Source organism: Hippoglossus hippoglossus, chromosome 8, assembly GCF_009819705.1.
Source record: "Hippoglossus hippoglossus isolate fHipHip1 chromosome 8, fHipHip1.pri, whole genome shotgun sequence".
Taxonomy (NCBI): domain Eukaryota; kingdom Metazoa; phylum Chordata; class Actinopteri; order Pleuronectiformes; family Pleuronectidae; genus Hippoglossus; species Hippoglossus hippoglossus.
In genome coordinates this window covers 12,246,674-12,260,211 of record NC_047158.1, presented here as the reverse complement: position 1 = coordinate 12,260,211, position 13,538 = coordinate 12,246,674, and the positions used below count along the sequence as shown (strand labels likewise).

Here is a 13,538-nt window from a genome sequence, read left to right as displayed (position 1 = left end):
AAGTCAACAAGATAGTGGATAGTGTGTCGACAGGTGAAACCGTAACGGCCCCAGAGACAACCTAAATGAGCCTCACTGAGATTGTATTGTCCTTGGAGCTATAGTGACTGGCCTAAATAGAGCTGAGCCATGAGACCATAAGCATGTGTGTGTGTGTGTGTGTCTGTGTGTTTTAGATCTGAGGGTAGACCCACGACGTCAACCACAGCTTTCTGTCCTCCATCACTCCCAAATCAAAGGGAAAACTCTAACAAGACAAGACAGAGGGAATAAAAAGAGATAGATGGAGAGATACGAGGGATAAAGAGCCTTTTAGAGGGTCTCATCTGAGGGCTTAGTGGGGATCAAATGTGTAAGGACAAGCCTAGTGAGTGTATGAAGGAGCCCGGAAAGAACAGAGGAGCAGTAACAAAGAGGGAAGGTGTCTCAGGACGGGTAGTGAGGTTGAATCCTCACAATACGCTCAGCTATGATTGACATTCTTCAGAAGCTTTTAAGACCCTATCCATCACTCTGTTTCTTGCTCTGTCCACAGGTGTATGTGAACGGCGAGTGGGTGACCAGTATTGGAGAAGGGGGCAGTTTTGGAGAGCTGGCCCTGATCTATGGAACTCCCAGAGCCGCCACTGTCAAGGCCAAGACTGACCTCAAGCTGTGGGGTATCGACCGAGACAGCTACCGACGTATCCTCATGGTACGAACTTCAACACACGCACTTGTCACGACAGCGCACTCTGGGTTAATTGCACAGCCCAGGCTCATCATTCTGTAACAACCTGGTTGGATAGAGTGGATATTTGTGGCACTGCTTCCCCTGTGCTTCCAAGGCCTCATACAACACAATACATAGAGCATTTCAATTAGATCAATATGAAACAGCGCAACCGGCTGCAGCCATTCATTAAACATTTACTTTGCCAGTATTAGATTGAGAGGTGAAGCTGAGGTGTAATGGATGTCCTGTTTTTGCACGTGTTATCGTAATAACACGTGTACAATTAAGGCAACACTTCATCCTGTTACCCACTTACATGCATTTTCAAATTAGCAAGGCTGCAGTGAGACCATGGTCCAGTTCGTCTGTTCACACGTGGCATTAAGATGCGTCCTGAATGTGACACCTGTCACCACTTTTGATCGGATCTCACTTTCCCGCTCTATATGTAACCCATGTACGTAATTTGTGTTTCCAAAGTATGTTGTTTCATCCCAGTCTGAGTTTACAGTTGTGTCCAATGACAAGTTTGTGTGTGTGTCTGTGTGTGTGGCGGTTTGAGAGAGGGAGAGAGAGCGGGAGCAAAGTCAGGAGGGGCCGATTGAATCGATGAGCTGCTCACGGATGAAGAAAGATATTAGATTATCTGTGAAATCAACAAAAATTATAAAAAAAACACCCTATCTCACAATGTTAAAGAAATGCAAGAATCCGCCTCTATGTGCAGCTGCGTCAAAATTTAATGTTTCTTCCTTGGTCCATACTGCATCCTTCCACCAGGTTTTGTGGTAATCTGTCCAAAACTTTTAGTTTAACTAACAAACACAGACAATAACATGACCTTGTTGTTGGAGGTAATAACTGTAATAAAAAAAATATACTGTACTAGACTCTCAATCATCATGGGCCTTCACCTGCAATATTTTATCCTCCTCATCCACTTAACACTCCCTCAACACTCCCTCAACACTTAAACAGTTTAATTTCTCTTATTACACATGCACGCAGACACACACACACACAGGGGAGTGTATCCTCCCATTTTAAGTTCCCTTTAGGTCTGATTCAGGATGAATAAGAGCAGAAAAGTAAAAGAGTGGGGGAGTGGGTGAGGGTTTGTAGATGAAGAGAGAGAGAGAGAGGGTCGACGCTAATGCTTCTGCATACACCTCCTGCTCCAGGAGCCGATCTAGCAGGAATGTCTAAATGTTTAAACTGGAAACACAAGGTGCTCTGCCCTTGCTGTCATATTCCCACTCGGACACACACAAACACACACTCACACACACTTCCTCAAATATTCCTAAGATCTCATTCCAAATACATTAGATAGCCTCCAGTTAACCTTACAAACACCTGTGAGCTTCTTCGCCTTCACCAGCAGTGAAAGTTCTGCTCAGTGTTAAACAGTTTGAATCCACAGAGATGTCTGAAGAGTTGTTTTTGGACCTTTCAGCTCAGTGTAAAGTTGGCACCGGCCTGCCCAGCACTCATGTCACCTCTTAAGCACATAGTTTAACTGAGGGCACAGTCTGCCCCGGTAACCCTCCTTTGAGAGGATTCTCGCTCCCTCTCTCTCTCTCTCACTCTCTCTCATTCTCTCTCTCCCTCCCTCCAGCACTCATTCCTTCATTTCTTCCAGCAGGAGCAGGAGGGGAGACGGGGGTGAAACAGAATTCAGTTATGTGAACCTGTAGTTAATTATTGCTGTCAATGATTTGTAAAGCTGTTTTTATAAAGTGCGGTATTCTGGCAACATCTTAGGCCAACACAGGGAGCATTCTCTCACACTCTGTGTTACTGGTGTGTGTGTATGTGTGTGTGTATGTGTGTTTGTTTGTGTGTGTGTTTCCCTGTAAAATTGTTCCCGTGTCTGCAGCTAGTTAGTTAGGAGCTTGGGAAGGTGCAGGGTGCTTCTACCATAATTTTCATTGTTCGCACATCTGCTTCTCTCCTGTGCAACGTCTCCAAATCTCCAATTTGTAAAATTAATATGTGTAAGTTGAATGAATAGTTTTACATTTTTACGTTAACAGTGAAGTAAATAACTTGACGTATGTGGAATAATCGTATTTCAAGACACGAAGTGTATCGCAACATTATTCCTTAAACCTTTCAGATCAGTTTTTGTCTTGATGTAAACCAATGCACATTCAGCTAAATATGCATTCAAACAAATTTAGGTAAAATTCACAAACCATACCAGTTTATGTATCTGGGGATAATTACCTCTGGCATGGAGGTTATGTTTTCACCAATAACTCCAGTAGCAGCCCACACACCTTTGTGACAGAAATGTCGTACGAGGAAGAGGGCTTTCATGACAGCCAAGACCATGGTTGTCCCGTTTGATCCAGCAGCACAGAAGGAGCGAGTCGAGACAGTCGGGTCTAAACCGTGTCTCAGGTGCAGGACAGCCAAGGGCCCAGATTTTAAAACCATCATTAATGTATTTCATCAAAGAACAGTATAATAATTTAGTCTACAGCTCTGATATTTCATTTTTAAACCAATAATCAATGAATCAAAAGAATAATTTCAGATGAACTGATAATGGAAAATAATTGTCAATGATACTGCCTGGTTCTTGAGCCCCTACGGGTTTGTATATGCTCTTGAAGACATCACCTGCAGTTGACTCTTCCTTCAGCCTGCACCTAAAACCACCACAAATGACACGTACACATGCCATAATCACTTGACTTGAAACCGTTTCAAACACTGAGCATGTTGATACGGTTTATGTAACAACACAACGATGCCGGTGAACTTGTCATGTAAACTTGGAGCCGTCAAAACCACCTTACCTCCACCTCCTCCTCTCCTCCTCATCCACAAGTGCATTCGGTAAACAATGCAAAATCATTCCCTGTGATAAATACACTCTCTCCATTGTGTTGCCGCCAGCCATACAATAGCCTCCTTGTCATGTCATTTTGGTATTTTAACACACACAGCCACAGGCAAATCCATTAACAAACTAACAGACCACTGTCAACAAATAGAACACGAAACAAAAGGAGACAAGGAGAGGTAATATCATCAGAAATGAGGAGGGGGGGCCGCATATGTGTTTCACATTGGACAGAGATGAAGGTGATGGTGCGATGGGGCGTAAGGTGCGGTTGGTTTATTCTGGCTTTGCTCCACACCTTAACTCTTTGATGATTCTACCTCAAAGACGGTGAGCAGACACAGAGGCTGGTTCATCCTCAACCACGAGAGGAGTGAGCGCATTAGGGCAAACGGGAGTAGGGGAGTTTTGTGCATGAAATATGTGCCGAGGCCCTCCCAAGTAGGCAGGACGGATAAGGTCGGATGCAGATAAAAAGAATCCAAAGAGAGAAAGTGAAATTTTAGAGCCCAAAATTTAGAAAAGTGCCATTTTCATTCTGTCTACCCCACTTAACCCCTACGTCGCTGACATTTCTCTGGCCCACCGATCTCCACTCACACAAATCAGACCTTCTGTATAATTTAATGTTATGTGCGCACTGTAAGTCTTTAAGCTCAGCAAGCCTGTCTGAGGAGCTCTGAGGGGAGTGTATGAAATCAGGAGACCAACTCAACATCTCTGTGCTGTGTGTGTGTGTGTGTCTGTGTGTGTTAAAAGTAGAGTACACATGTGTGACTGTTTGTATTTGCTTGCTTAACGAGCATGAAGTTTCGTCTCTGCAGAGACAGCAACGAAACATAAGTGGCAGAACTAAAAACAGACTGCGTGCTACACACACACATACACACACACACACACACACACACACACACACACACACACACACACATATGCACACACACACACGCTCTGTCTCTGCATACACAGACACACACAGACTCAAATCATTTATCCGGGAGGGAGGCAATGCAGGCTAGAATTCCTTTAATCAAGTTGTTTACGATTTTGAGTTTGACGTTGGCTCACTTGGGAACATTTTCTCCCCTTTTAAGACAAAATGTGAAATTATATGAAATTAGAGGCAGCAGCGGGACTCAGGCACTTATGCACTAAAGACACCCCAAGTCTCAATATATCATTTCCATATGCAAAGGCTGACACAGGGAGGGCGGACAAGATCGTCTCTCCTCACTCTCTCTTTTTTTGTCCCACTTTTGCCGAGTGGTTCCATGATACGAAGGAGGGGGGGGGGGGGGGGGAATTCAGTGAGGGAAGGGGTCCTCTGGGTCTAGACTTGTCAGGAAGCACCTGATGTTCATGGCAGAGGCAAAGAGGGGAAAGTCCCCTGCTCGGTGGGTGGGGTGGGCCACACACACAGACACACATATGCATTGAACATTACCACCACACAGCTCATGCACATTTCCATAAGACTGACCCGGCGGACTATGATCTATTAATCATATATTATCTTGTAGTGACACATCCTATTGTTTTATGATCTTGTAAATTGGCAGTACCCATATTTGTTTAATATTGTGTTTGATTAGTGCCATAAAGTGATCGGTTACAGTGAAATGCTTAACTGAGTTTGAATTAAGAAGAAATAAAAACCGAAATCATATATTGTAAAACTTAATGACATGGTAAGTGTAATGGAAGGAACAGTCATCCTCAGACAAGGAAAGCGTTTAAATTTAAGTGTGACAAAAGTGGATCGCTGCCTGTCATTTAGAGATACTCTCAGTTGTAATTCACAGACACCAAACATGCACCAAAGGTGTAGATTTTGTGTGTGATGCTCTTTCTCAGCAGCAGCTCCTCGAAGTAGTTATTACTCAAATTTGTTCAGATTAGTGCTTCAATAAGACACTTCCTACAGAAAGATTGGCTTCCACAGTGAAAAAAACCCACCAATTGTAGAGATGTGAGAGGAGAAAACTATATGTTACGGTACCAAAATGCAATAAATCTGATCCATCTTCTTATTATCAAGACATAACGATCGCAATATGTTGCCTACTAATCACAATTATTGTTTTATCATAGATGTGCAGCCTTGCCAGAGTGCTTCATGTGGTAAATGTAAATGTCCTTTGTTTGTTTTACAGGGTAGCACACTGCGGAAGAGAAAGATGTATGAAGAGTTCCTCAGCAAGGTCTCCATCCTTGGTGAGTATGTGGATGTGGATCGTAGTGTTTTTAGTTATAGTCCTTTGTTTGTGTATGCGTTTCCGAAAATGCTGAAGCATGATTGTGTTTGCACGTGCGTTACCTGTTACGCATAAATCTTCAACACCAGGTCAGAGAGTCCAGAGTGCAGGCAGTTAAGTCTGCTGAGTGCCACATACTGTATACTGTAGATTAGCCCACATAAACACAGGCGCACGTTGTCACACAAGGCCCATAGTTGAGTAAGGTCTATGTGTACAGTCCTAATCTTCTGTTCGTACTAAAGCCAGTCACACTCTGCAATGTCGCTGTGTGGACAATTAAATAATGGGGAGTTAAGCTAAGCCTCTCTTTTCCCACTGGAATTTGGATAACTCCAGCCTACACAGGCCATTTAGTTTGGGGAATTGGCGAATGAGATTCATTCAGACTTTCAAAACGGACTGCAAATGGAACTGACATCTCATCCCTTTCCACTTGATCATGTGTGTGTGGTGTATAGAGTGAGGCCATGCCCCCTGTACAGAGTTATTAGCTGGCTGAGTAAACACATACACTCAATTCAGGTCTTAAGAGAATGTCTCTACAAGGTCTGCACTCTTTTCATTCACCTCCTTTCTTCTGCGCCTCCCTTTTGGAAAGCCTTGTCGAGGCCTGCATTCAAGCACTCGCGTCTCACTTCGAACGGCTTTCCTTCTCCTCATTTCTCTTTCCGCCGCCCTGCCCCTCCGCTCTGCCCCTTTGAATTGGAGGAGGGGTAGGAGGCGGGGGTGTTTTTGTTTGTCTTTGATTTTGGAGATAGCCACGAAATTGGGTACAAGCCCTTGATGTCGTGGAGTGGAGGAGAGAAAAACAACATGTTCTTTGTCGCACAAACACACATACGGAGGCTTCAACATCCCGATGGCCAATTGTGTGTGTAATAGATATGCGTGTGTGTGTGTAGCAAGGTGATCCAAGTGGGTCCAGGCTCCTGCGAAGCGTGAAATGTAGCGTCTTTAGTCAGCACATTTGTGTATCACGTTACCTGCCGAGCTGTTAAGGATCGCCACTATAGAACCTGCTGCCTTTAGCTTGCAGCCAGACAGGGGACATCCATCTGGGGCCGGCAGACACCACGGCCCCACCAGAGGGGACACTGGACACCTCCAAACAATCAGACCTCACCTTAGTTAATCCTAAGTACATACACATTTAGACACACACACACACAAATAGACACACTGGGATCAGTTACTCAGAGTATCAGGAGACAATAGTCTGAGACAAAGAGATTCTGCTATAGTTTTACGCCTCTAACTCGTGTCTTTGTCAAATCAAGACACCGACACACACTCATCCGGACAAAGCTGAAGATGAGGAGTGTTTTCACTGCAGATAAGTCACATTGCACACGTAGATTGTTAGGATTAGCTCCCAGTAATCTGTAAAGGATGAGCTCATTCATCCAATCCTCGATGTGGAGATATTTATAAATTATTGGGCCTTGCTTTCTATAAATACTGCTTCATCCGAGTTGCCGAAAAACTCCTCGGAACATTTTTTCCCAGTGAAGATGTGTGACCGTCTGTGTTTTTGGTTTCTGTGCGAATACCAACAGCATCTAGAAATACCCCGGGCTAACCACGTCACTGTACGTGTGGTTGGACAGTCGGAAAGACAGCTGTCGCCACTGGCTCTCAGGATCAACAAAAACTGAAAAAGATCACAGGTTTTGGCAGGACTCAGTCACAAATGGTCAATTCTCCACATATTTTGCAATGGAGTTTTAAAATGTACCAGAAATAAATCTGTTCCGAGGTTTCATAGCTGCTTATCATTATATCTATATTACATTTGATATTATATTCGGTAACAGAACATTTTTTATTTTTCTTTCCCTTTAGATGTATCTTAGCCACTGAACAAACATTACCCTCACTGGCCTTCATATTTCTTCGATGACGTTTGTGCTGCATCTTGTACATATTCACTTTTACCATCAACATGCCCTGAGCAACTGTCCCTCTCATGGATTCCTTACTGTTGGTGATAAAACTTTAGATCTTAGTGTCATGGTGTGGTCAGACCTGAATTAGCCTTTTGGGGGTCAGCTCTTTGTCAACACCCCCCAAAATCAGTAGCGTCCTTCAGATTTAGGGGATATGTCAAGGTGTTTTAGCACCGCAAAGCTCCATGATGGGATTGAGGAGATTTAATGGTCCCTGATGAGTGACGGGATCTTACTTAGACACTAAGACTTGCTTAGACACACTTTCGATTATTTACAGCTGCTTTGTAGAGATAATGTAATTGACACTGTTTTTACTGACGCATACAAGTTGTCCATTCACAGAGTCCTTGGACAAGTGGGAACGTCTGACTGTCGCCGATTCTCTGGAACCAGTTCAGTTTGAGGACGGAGAGAAAATAGTGGTGCAAGGAGATCCTGGTGATGACTTCTTCATTATCACAGAGGTAAAGTCTGTGTGTGGGTGTGGGTGTGGGTGGGTGGGTGTGCGTGTGTGCGCTTCATCATGAACAAGTCGATGAAAAGTTTGTTACACAAGTTCCCAAGTTGCTGATGTCATCACTTATAAACTAATAAACATGATTTTTTAAAATGTGTAACTTTAATGTGAACTTGTCAAATGCTACGATTTCGTCACTTGCAAACTGCATGTCTATCTCTCACTAACCTTCACAGCCAATACAGACGTTTTTATGATTTTATTTATTTATATGACTTTTCACAACTTGGGAAATGGGACCTTCTGAGGAGCACAGTGTGAAAAGTAAATTTTGTGAGAATCTTTGCACTGAGACAAGTCTCGTAGATAAAGGTAGGCATTATGTGTAGTGATTTTCCTTCACTGTAAAATGTCCCGTGGCCTGGGAGCGTGTACGTGTCATGAGGTAGGCTCTAGGGCTGATGTACTTGTCATCGCGCAGAGACGTTGGTGGGCTCTTTGCTGAGATCGGAACTGATCCTCATTTATTGCCACCAGCAGACAGACTACTCGCTGGTATTTCCCCGTCCTGGCCCTCAACCGCAAACTCTGTGCAGAAGAATAGCCCCCCTCACACTGCAGGCTTTGTGGACCTGGGGCCCCTGGTGCAGCTTCATGAAGTCCCCCCCCCCCCCCGCCTGTCATCCTACCACACTTTTGATTAACTCCATACTTACACAGCTTTTGTCAGGGTCAAGTTAAGAAGGTTCTCGGGATGGGGGCGCAATCTTCTGTCATTTTGTCCTCGCCTCCTATACTTTCCCATCTAACTCTCTGATTTACTTGAAGGTTAGTCCGTCTTCTTGAAGTTGTCACCCTGTTCTGTCAGTTACTATGTCTGTCCTGCTCATTCTGTGTTTATCAAGAGTCCTTGTGAGTGGAGCATTGGTTTCTTCGCTGTGGTTAGGTGCAGCTAAACCAGAGCAGGACATTTATCAAGGGTGCTGTGTGATGCATCGCTCTTTATCCCTGTTTTGGGTCTGTTCACCTGTGCACCTCCACCACAAAACTCCTCCTCTCCATCCCTCTCTCTTCCATCCTTTCATGCCTCTCTTCAAATATATACATTGCAGCTCACAGTCCTAAAGTTCTCACTTAAAGATCTAAAGGTTTCGTGAACTGTGCAGTGCCCGTGGTTCTTTTTATCCTTTACTCCAAATCAATCTAATAATCAAATCAAGCAAAATACTAAAATTATGACTTTGATACTATACTGAGTAAAATATCTCAATGCCCATGCTGAAACAATACTGTGACAAAAACCTAAAGAAATTTCATACATTTTTCAAGAAATAATGAATTGAACTTGATGTAAAAATGGTTATTATAGTTATTATTTCCCTTAATTGCCTTATGAAGAAAGTTTGCTTGTAACAAAACAAATCACACTCGTTTGACTTATATTTTAGGGCTGGAGCATTATGCGATTATATTTTTTATTTGAATGCCATACCTTACTTCTTACATTGTCTTTGTCAACATGCCATGGACAGTCGGCATAAGAGCTCTTACATTATCAGCCATGCCTCTGAAAAAACGGTTGAGATACCTACTGTCCCTGCAGGGAGTTGAAGCAGAGCTCTGCACTGACACATTGATGCTCTAAAGTATTAAGTCCAACAACAAAAATGTCTCTCTCTCCAAATATTTATAAACTGAACTGAATATATCTCACACACACTTCATATTATCCGACCATAAAAAATGTGTTGGTCAAGTTTGAAGCTTCCAGTTTTAGCCTCCCGAGGCTGCAGAAATCCCTTAAGAGCAGTTTGACTGAATCCACTCAGGGTTTAGGACCAAAATATATCAGTTGACTCATCAGTCTGAGACGTTTTACATCCTGGAGAACTATGCAGAAGGATCCTGGGGATTACAGGATGGAGAGGCGGAGGAGGCTAAGTAGTAGGTAATCAACACATTTTAGTTTACCATGTAATTCTACATGAGTGTGTCTCACCAGACACTGTGAGCATTAGAGCTTTGACAAAAGGTAGACTGTAGCCACACTCTTCACCTTAAACTTCTCCTGGACCATCAGAACCTCTTTTCCTGCTCACTGCAAATATTTCTTTCATTCTATCAACCAGCAGAAGAATTTGTCTCTTTCTTTCAGCCTTTTCTCTTGTCTATCTTTTAATTTCCTCTCCGCTCTCTCCGTCACGCTGTCCCTCCCTTGCTCTCTCTCTCTCTCTCTCTCTCTCTCTCTCTCTCTCTCTCTCTCTCCATCTCTCCATCTCTCCATCTCTCATGTAGCAAGGCCTGACTTTCCCAGAGCAGGGTGGACTGTGGTGGAATGTGTGTTGCTGACTTTCACACGGGGTCAGGAGACCCAGCCTCCCGGGAGGGAGACGAGAGAGAGAGACACAGAGAGGGAGAGGCAGAGAGAGAGGGATGAGTCAAAGAGGGCGGGGAGGGACATGAGAGAGGAGGATGATTAAATAAGGACCACATGTAAAGATGGAGGGAGGTATTTAACGTGACACACAGTAAGATTAGGCTCATTGCCAGCTTTTCCCTGATGTGCACACCTTTATTTCTTTTGATCAAACTTGGTGTGAATGCTCAGTCAAAACTCTCCCATGTCTGTCATTCTCCTCCTCTCTTTCTCTCTGTCTCTTCTCGCTCTCATTTGTTGTTCCTACGGTTTTGGGGCATTAGCCAAAGACAAACCCCACAATCACTAATTACATGCTGCTGATGGGGAGGATTTGCAAAAGGGTGGTATAGAGACATCACTTTCTTTGCCTGCCGGGAGGAATGGGGCCCTAATGAAAAGTGACATGTTTACATATTTTCCTCACACTGTACAAACAAACCTTCGGGGGCAGTGAGCACTCCGCCTCACCTTCCCTCACATCAACTCTTCCTGCTTTCTCTTCCTTCCTTCCCTCCCTTTTCAGGGCCCATACACTCAAACCCAGCACCGTGTCTGATGTGCCCTGAAATGCTGAGGGAGGAATTAAGAAACTTGTGGAGCATCAGAGAGGAAGGTGTCAGTGAGAGTTTTGAAACTTGGTGTTTGAAAAGGGGGAGAGGATGTGCGGCTTCAAGGGATGAAGAATCCGTAATATTTTCATATAAATACCAGTGCCATAAATATGCCAGATTGTGAATGAATTATTCGCAGGGAAATTAGTGAAAATGTCATTCTTCCCTAGTTCACACCAGTAAAGTTTAATAATTAATGCTGTTTTAAAAAGTTTATATCCTATATTGACATTTTAAAACATTTAAAAGCATAATGATTCAGCTTTTCGTTGGTATTGGTAATTTCACATTTCGGAACTGAATGATTTTTATTCATCTTATTTTTTTATCTTTAAAGTCAATCTATGTTATAAAGATGAAGTCAAACTAAAACCATTGAATAAAGTTTTTTCAATTCACCTGGTTCAGTCAGTTTTACAACTTGAGCTGCGTGTTAGCCGCTGGGTGAAAACTCAGTAAAATCAGGTGACGTCTGTTCGTCCTCGTGCTGTCCTCTCTGCTAATGCACCGGCTCTCGTGTTGTCTCGTATTTGTCCTTTGACCCCACACAAAAGTAATCTCACTGAAGGGATCTAAATGGTCCCAGCGGGTCCCACAGAACGGCAGTGCTCTGTGGGTCGCAGATCCCTTGTTACTGTAACCTTACATGTCCGCACAGAAATGCAATTTAGCTAATGGAGCTTAACAGTTTTATAGACTAAAGATCAATGCCGTTAATGAATTAAGTCATATTTTACTGAGTGTGAGGGTAGAGCTACAAGAACAAAGGTTCAGATTAATGGGTCTTAATTGGGTTAAACCATTATTCAGTTATTTTCTCTTTGAAAAAAAACTGTTCAAAGGCTGTTCAATATAGGGAGGAGAGCAGGTCTTGTGGGAAGAGCCGCTGTCGTGTGTGTGTGTGTGTGTGCGTGTGTGTGTGCGTGCGTGTGTGCGTGTGTGTGCGTGTGTGTGTGTTTGAATGAGAAGGTGCAGACCCTGCCGATGCTGGGTGGCCTCGTGAACAAGCTACTCAGGATATCACCTTCCCTCCATGTCTGCTTGTCTGACTTTCTCTTTCTCCCTGTGCCTGTTGTTGATCCTGCAGTTACTACTCGCTATATGCAAGACGCTGCATTTTGACATGTCACCACGGGCTGACTCGCTCTGCTCTGTGTGTGGTATGCACGTTTAGGGACGAGTGGGTGTGAGTGTGGATTTTGGTTAAGGGATGTAGGGATTGTTACGTGACCAGCAATACCAGTTAGCAGGGATGATTTCCTACTTGCTCTCTTATGTTGGCTCTCACTCTTCCTTTTTTCTCTCCTCTCTCCGCAACTTGTTTAGTACTGACTCATTCATTCACTCATTTTCCTTTCTTTCCTATCTGTGCCTTTCCCATTTTGTTATCTTTTGCTTTTTGCCAGTCCTCCGCACCCTGTGTCGAGCAGCGTGGTGTGGAGGATCCCTGATGTTTACAAAAAGGAATATCTTTGGAGCTGCCCTGGCTGGTACAGTCTGAGATGGTTATCTAGACCACACTGGATGAGGCCTGTTCACGAAGGAACTACTGTACATGATGGTGCTGCACTGTCTCACTTTCTTTGTTTGGACGTGAAAGGAAAGGAGAGGAATCAACTGGTTGTAAACACAGGGGCTTCAGTGTATCCCCATTCACATCTTTCTCTGTTTTATACCACCTTTGTGCTTGAGATGCTTTGTTCTGTTTAATTAAAAGTTTAATTAGAAGAGGCCGCAGCAGTGTTTACACTCGAGATCACGCAAAGTCATATAATTTTATGAAATGGCTATATGCGAAGTAGTCAAACAATTTACTTAAGTCAAGTGCAGATAAATAAAGAAAGATGTTCTCAACTAAAAGTCAAAGTACCACATTAACGTTTCTTTCGAGTACTTGCTTTTAAATATATTTTGTATAAACTATAGATATACTTAAAGTTAAAAGTAAAAGTACTTGCCTAGTGTAGCCTATTCCTTAATGAAACGGTTTGAAACATCATTATGACTGAGTTTTTGTGGTGGCCTCCACTTAAACCATTTCAGGTGTTTCCTCTTCACTAGGGATGCTGCTGCTGCAGGAGGCGGGGTCTAATCACTGATTGGATCTTTGGACCAGTTATTGATAAGTTTAGAAAAAAAGCCAATGTGAACGTGTTAAGTAATTCTTTAAAAAATATAGTGAAGTGGAAAATACATTTGCTGATATATGTCTAGTAAAAGTTAAAAGTACCTGAAAATAAATCTACTTAAGTACAGATACATGAAAAATGTTGCT

General features: G+C 43.2%; 1 protein-coding gene across 2 annotated transcripts in view; it reads left to right on the top strand.

Annotated features, from left to right (window-relative positions):
• Window positions 1-13,538, top strand: part of prkar1b (protein kinase, cAMP-dependent, regulatory, type I, beta) — a 60,285-nt gene that overhangs the window by 42,033 nt on the left and 4,714 nt on the right. For both annotated transcript variants that reach the window (XM_034592446.1, XM_034592447.1), the window contains 3 exons: window positions 536-694; window positions 5,723-5,783; window positions 8,119-8,240. In XM_034592446.1, coding sequence (XP_034448337.1) covers window positions 536-694; window positions 5,723-5,783; window positions 8,119-8,240 — 342 coding nt within the window. The remainder of the gene's footprint in view (window positions 1-535; window positions 695-5,722; window positions 5,784-8,118; window positions 8,241-13,538) is intronic.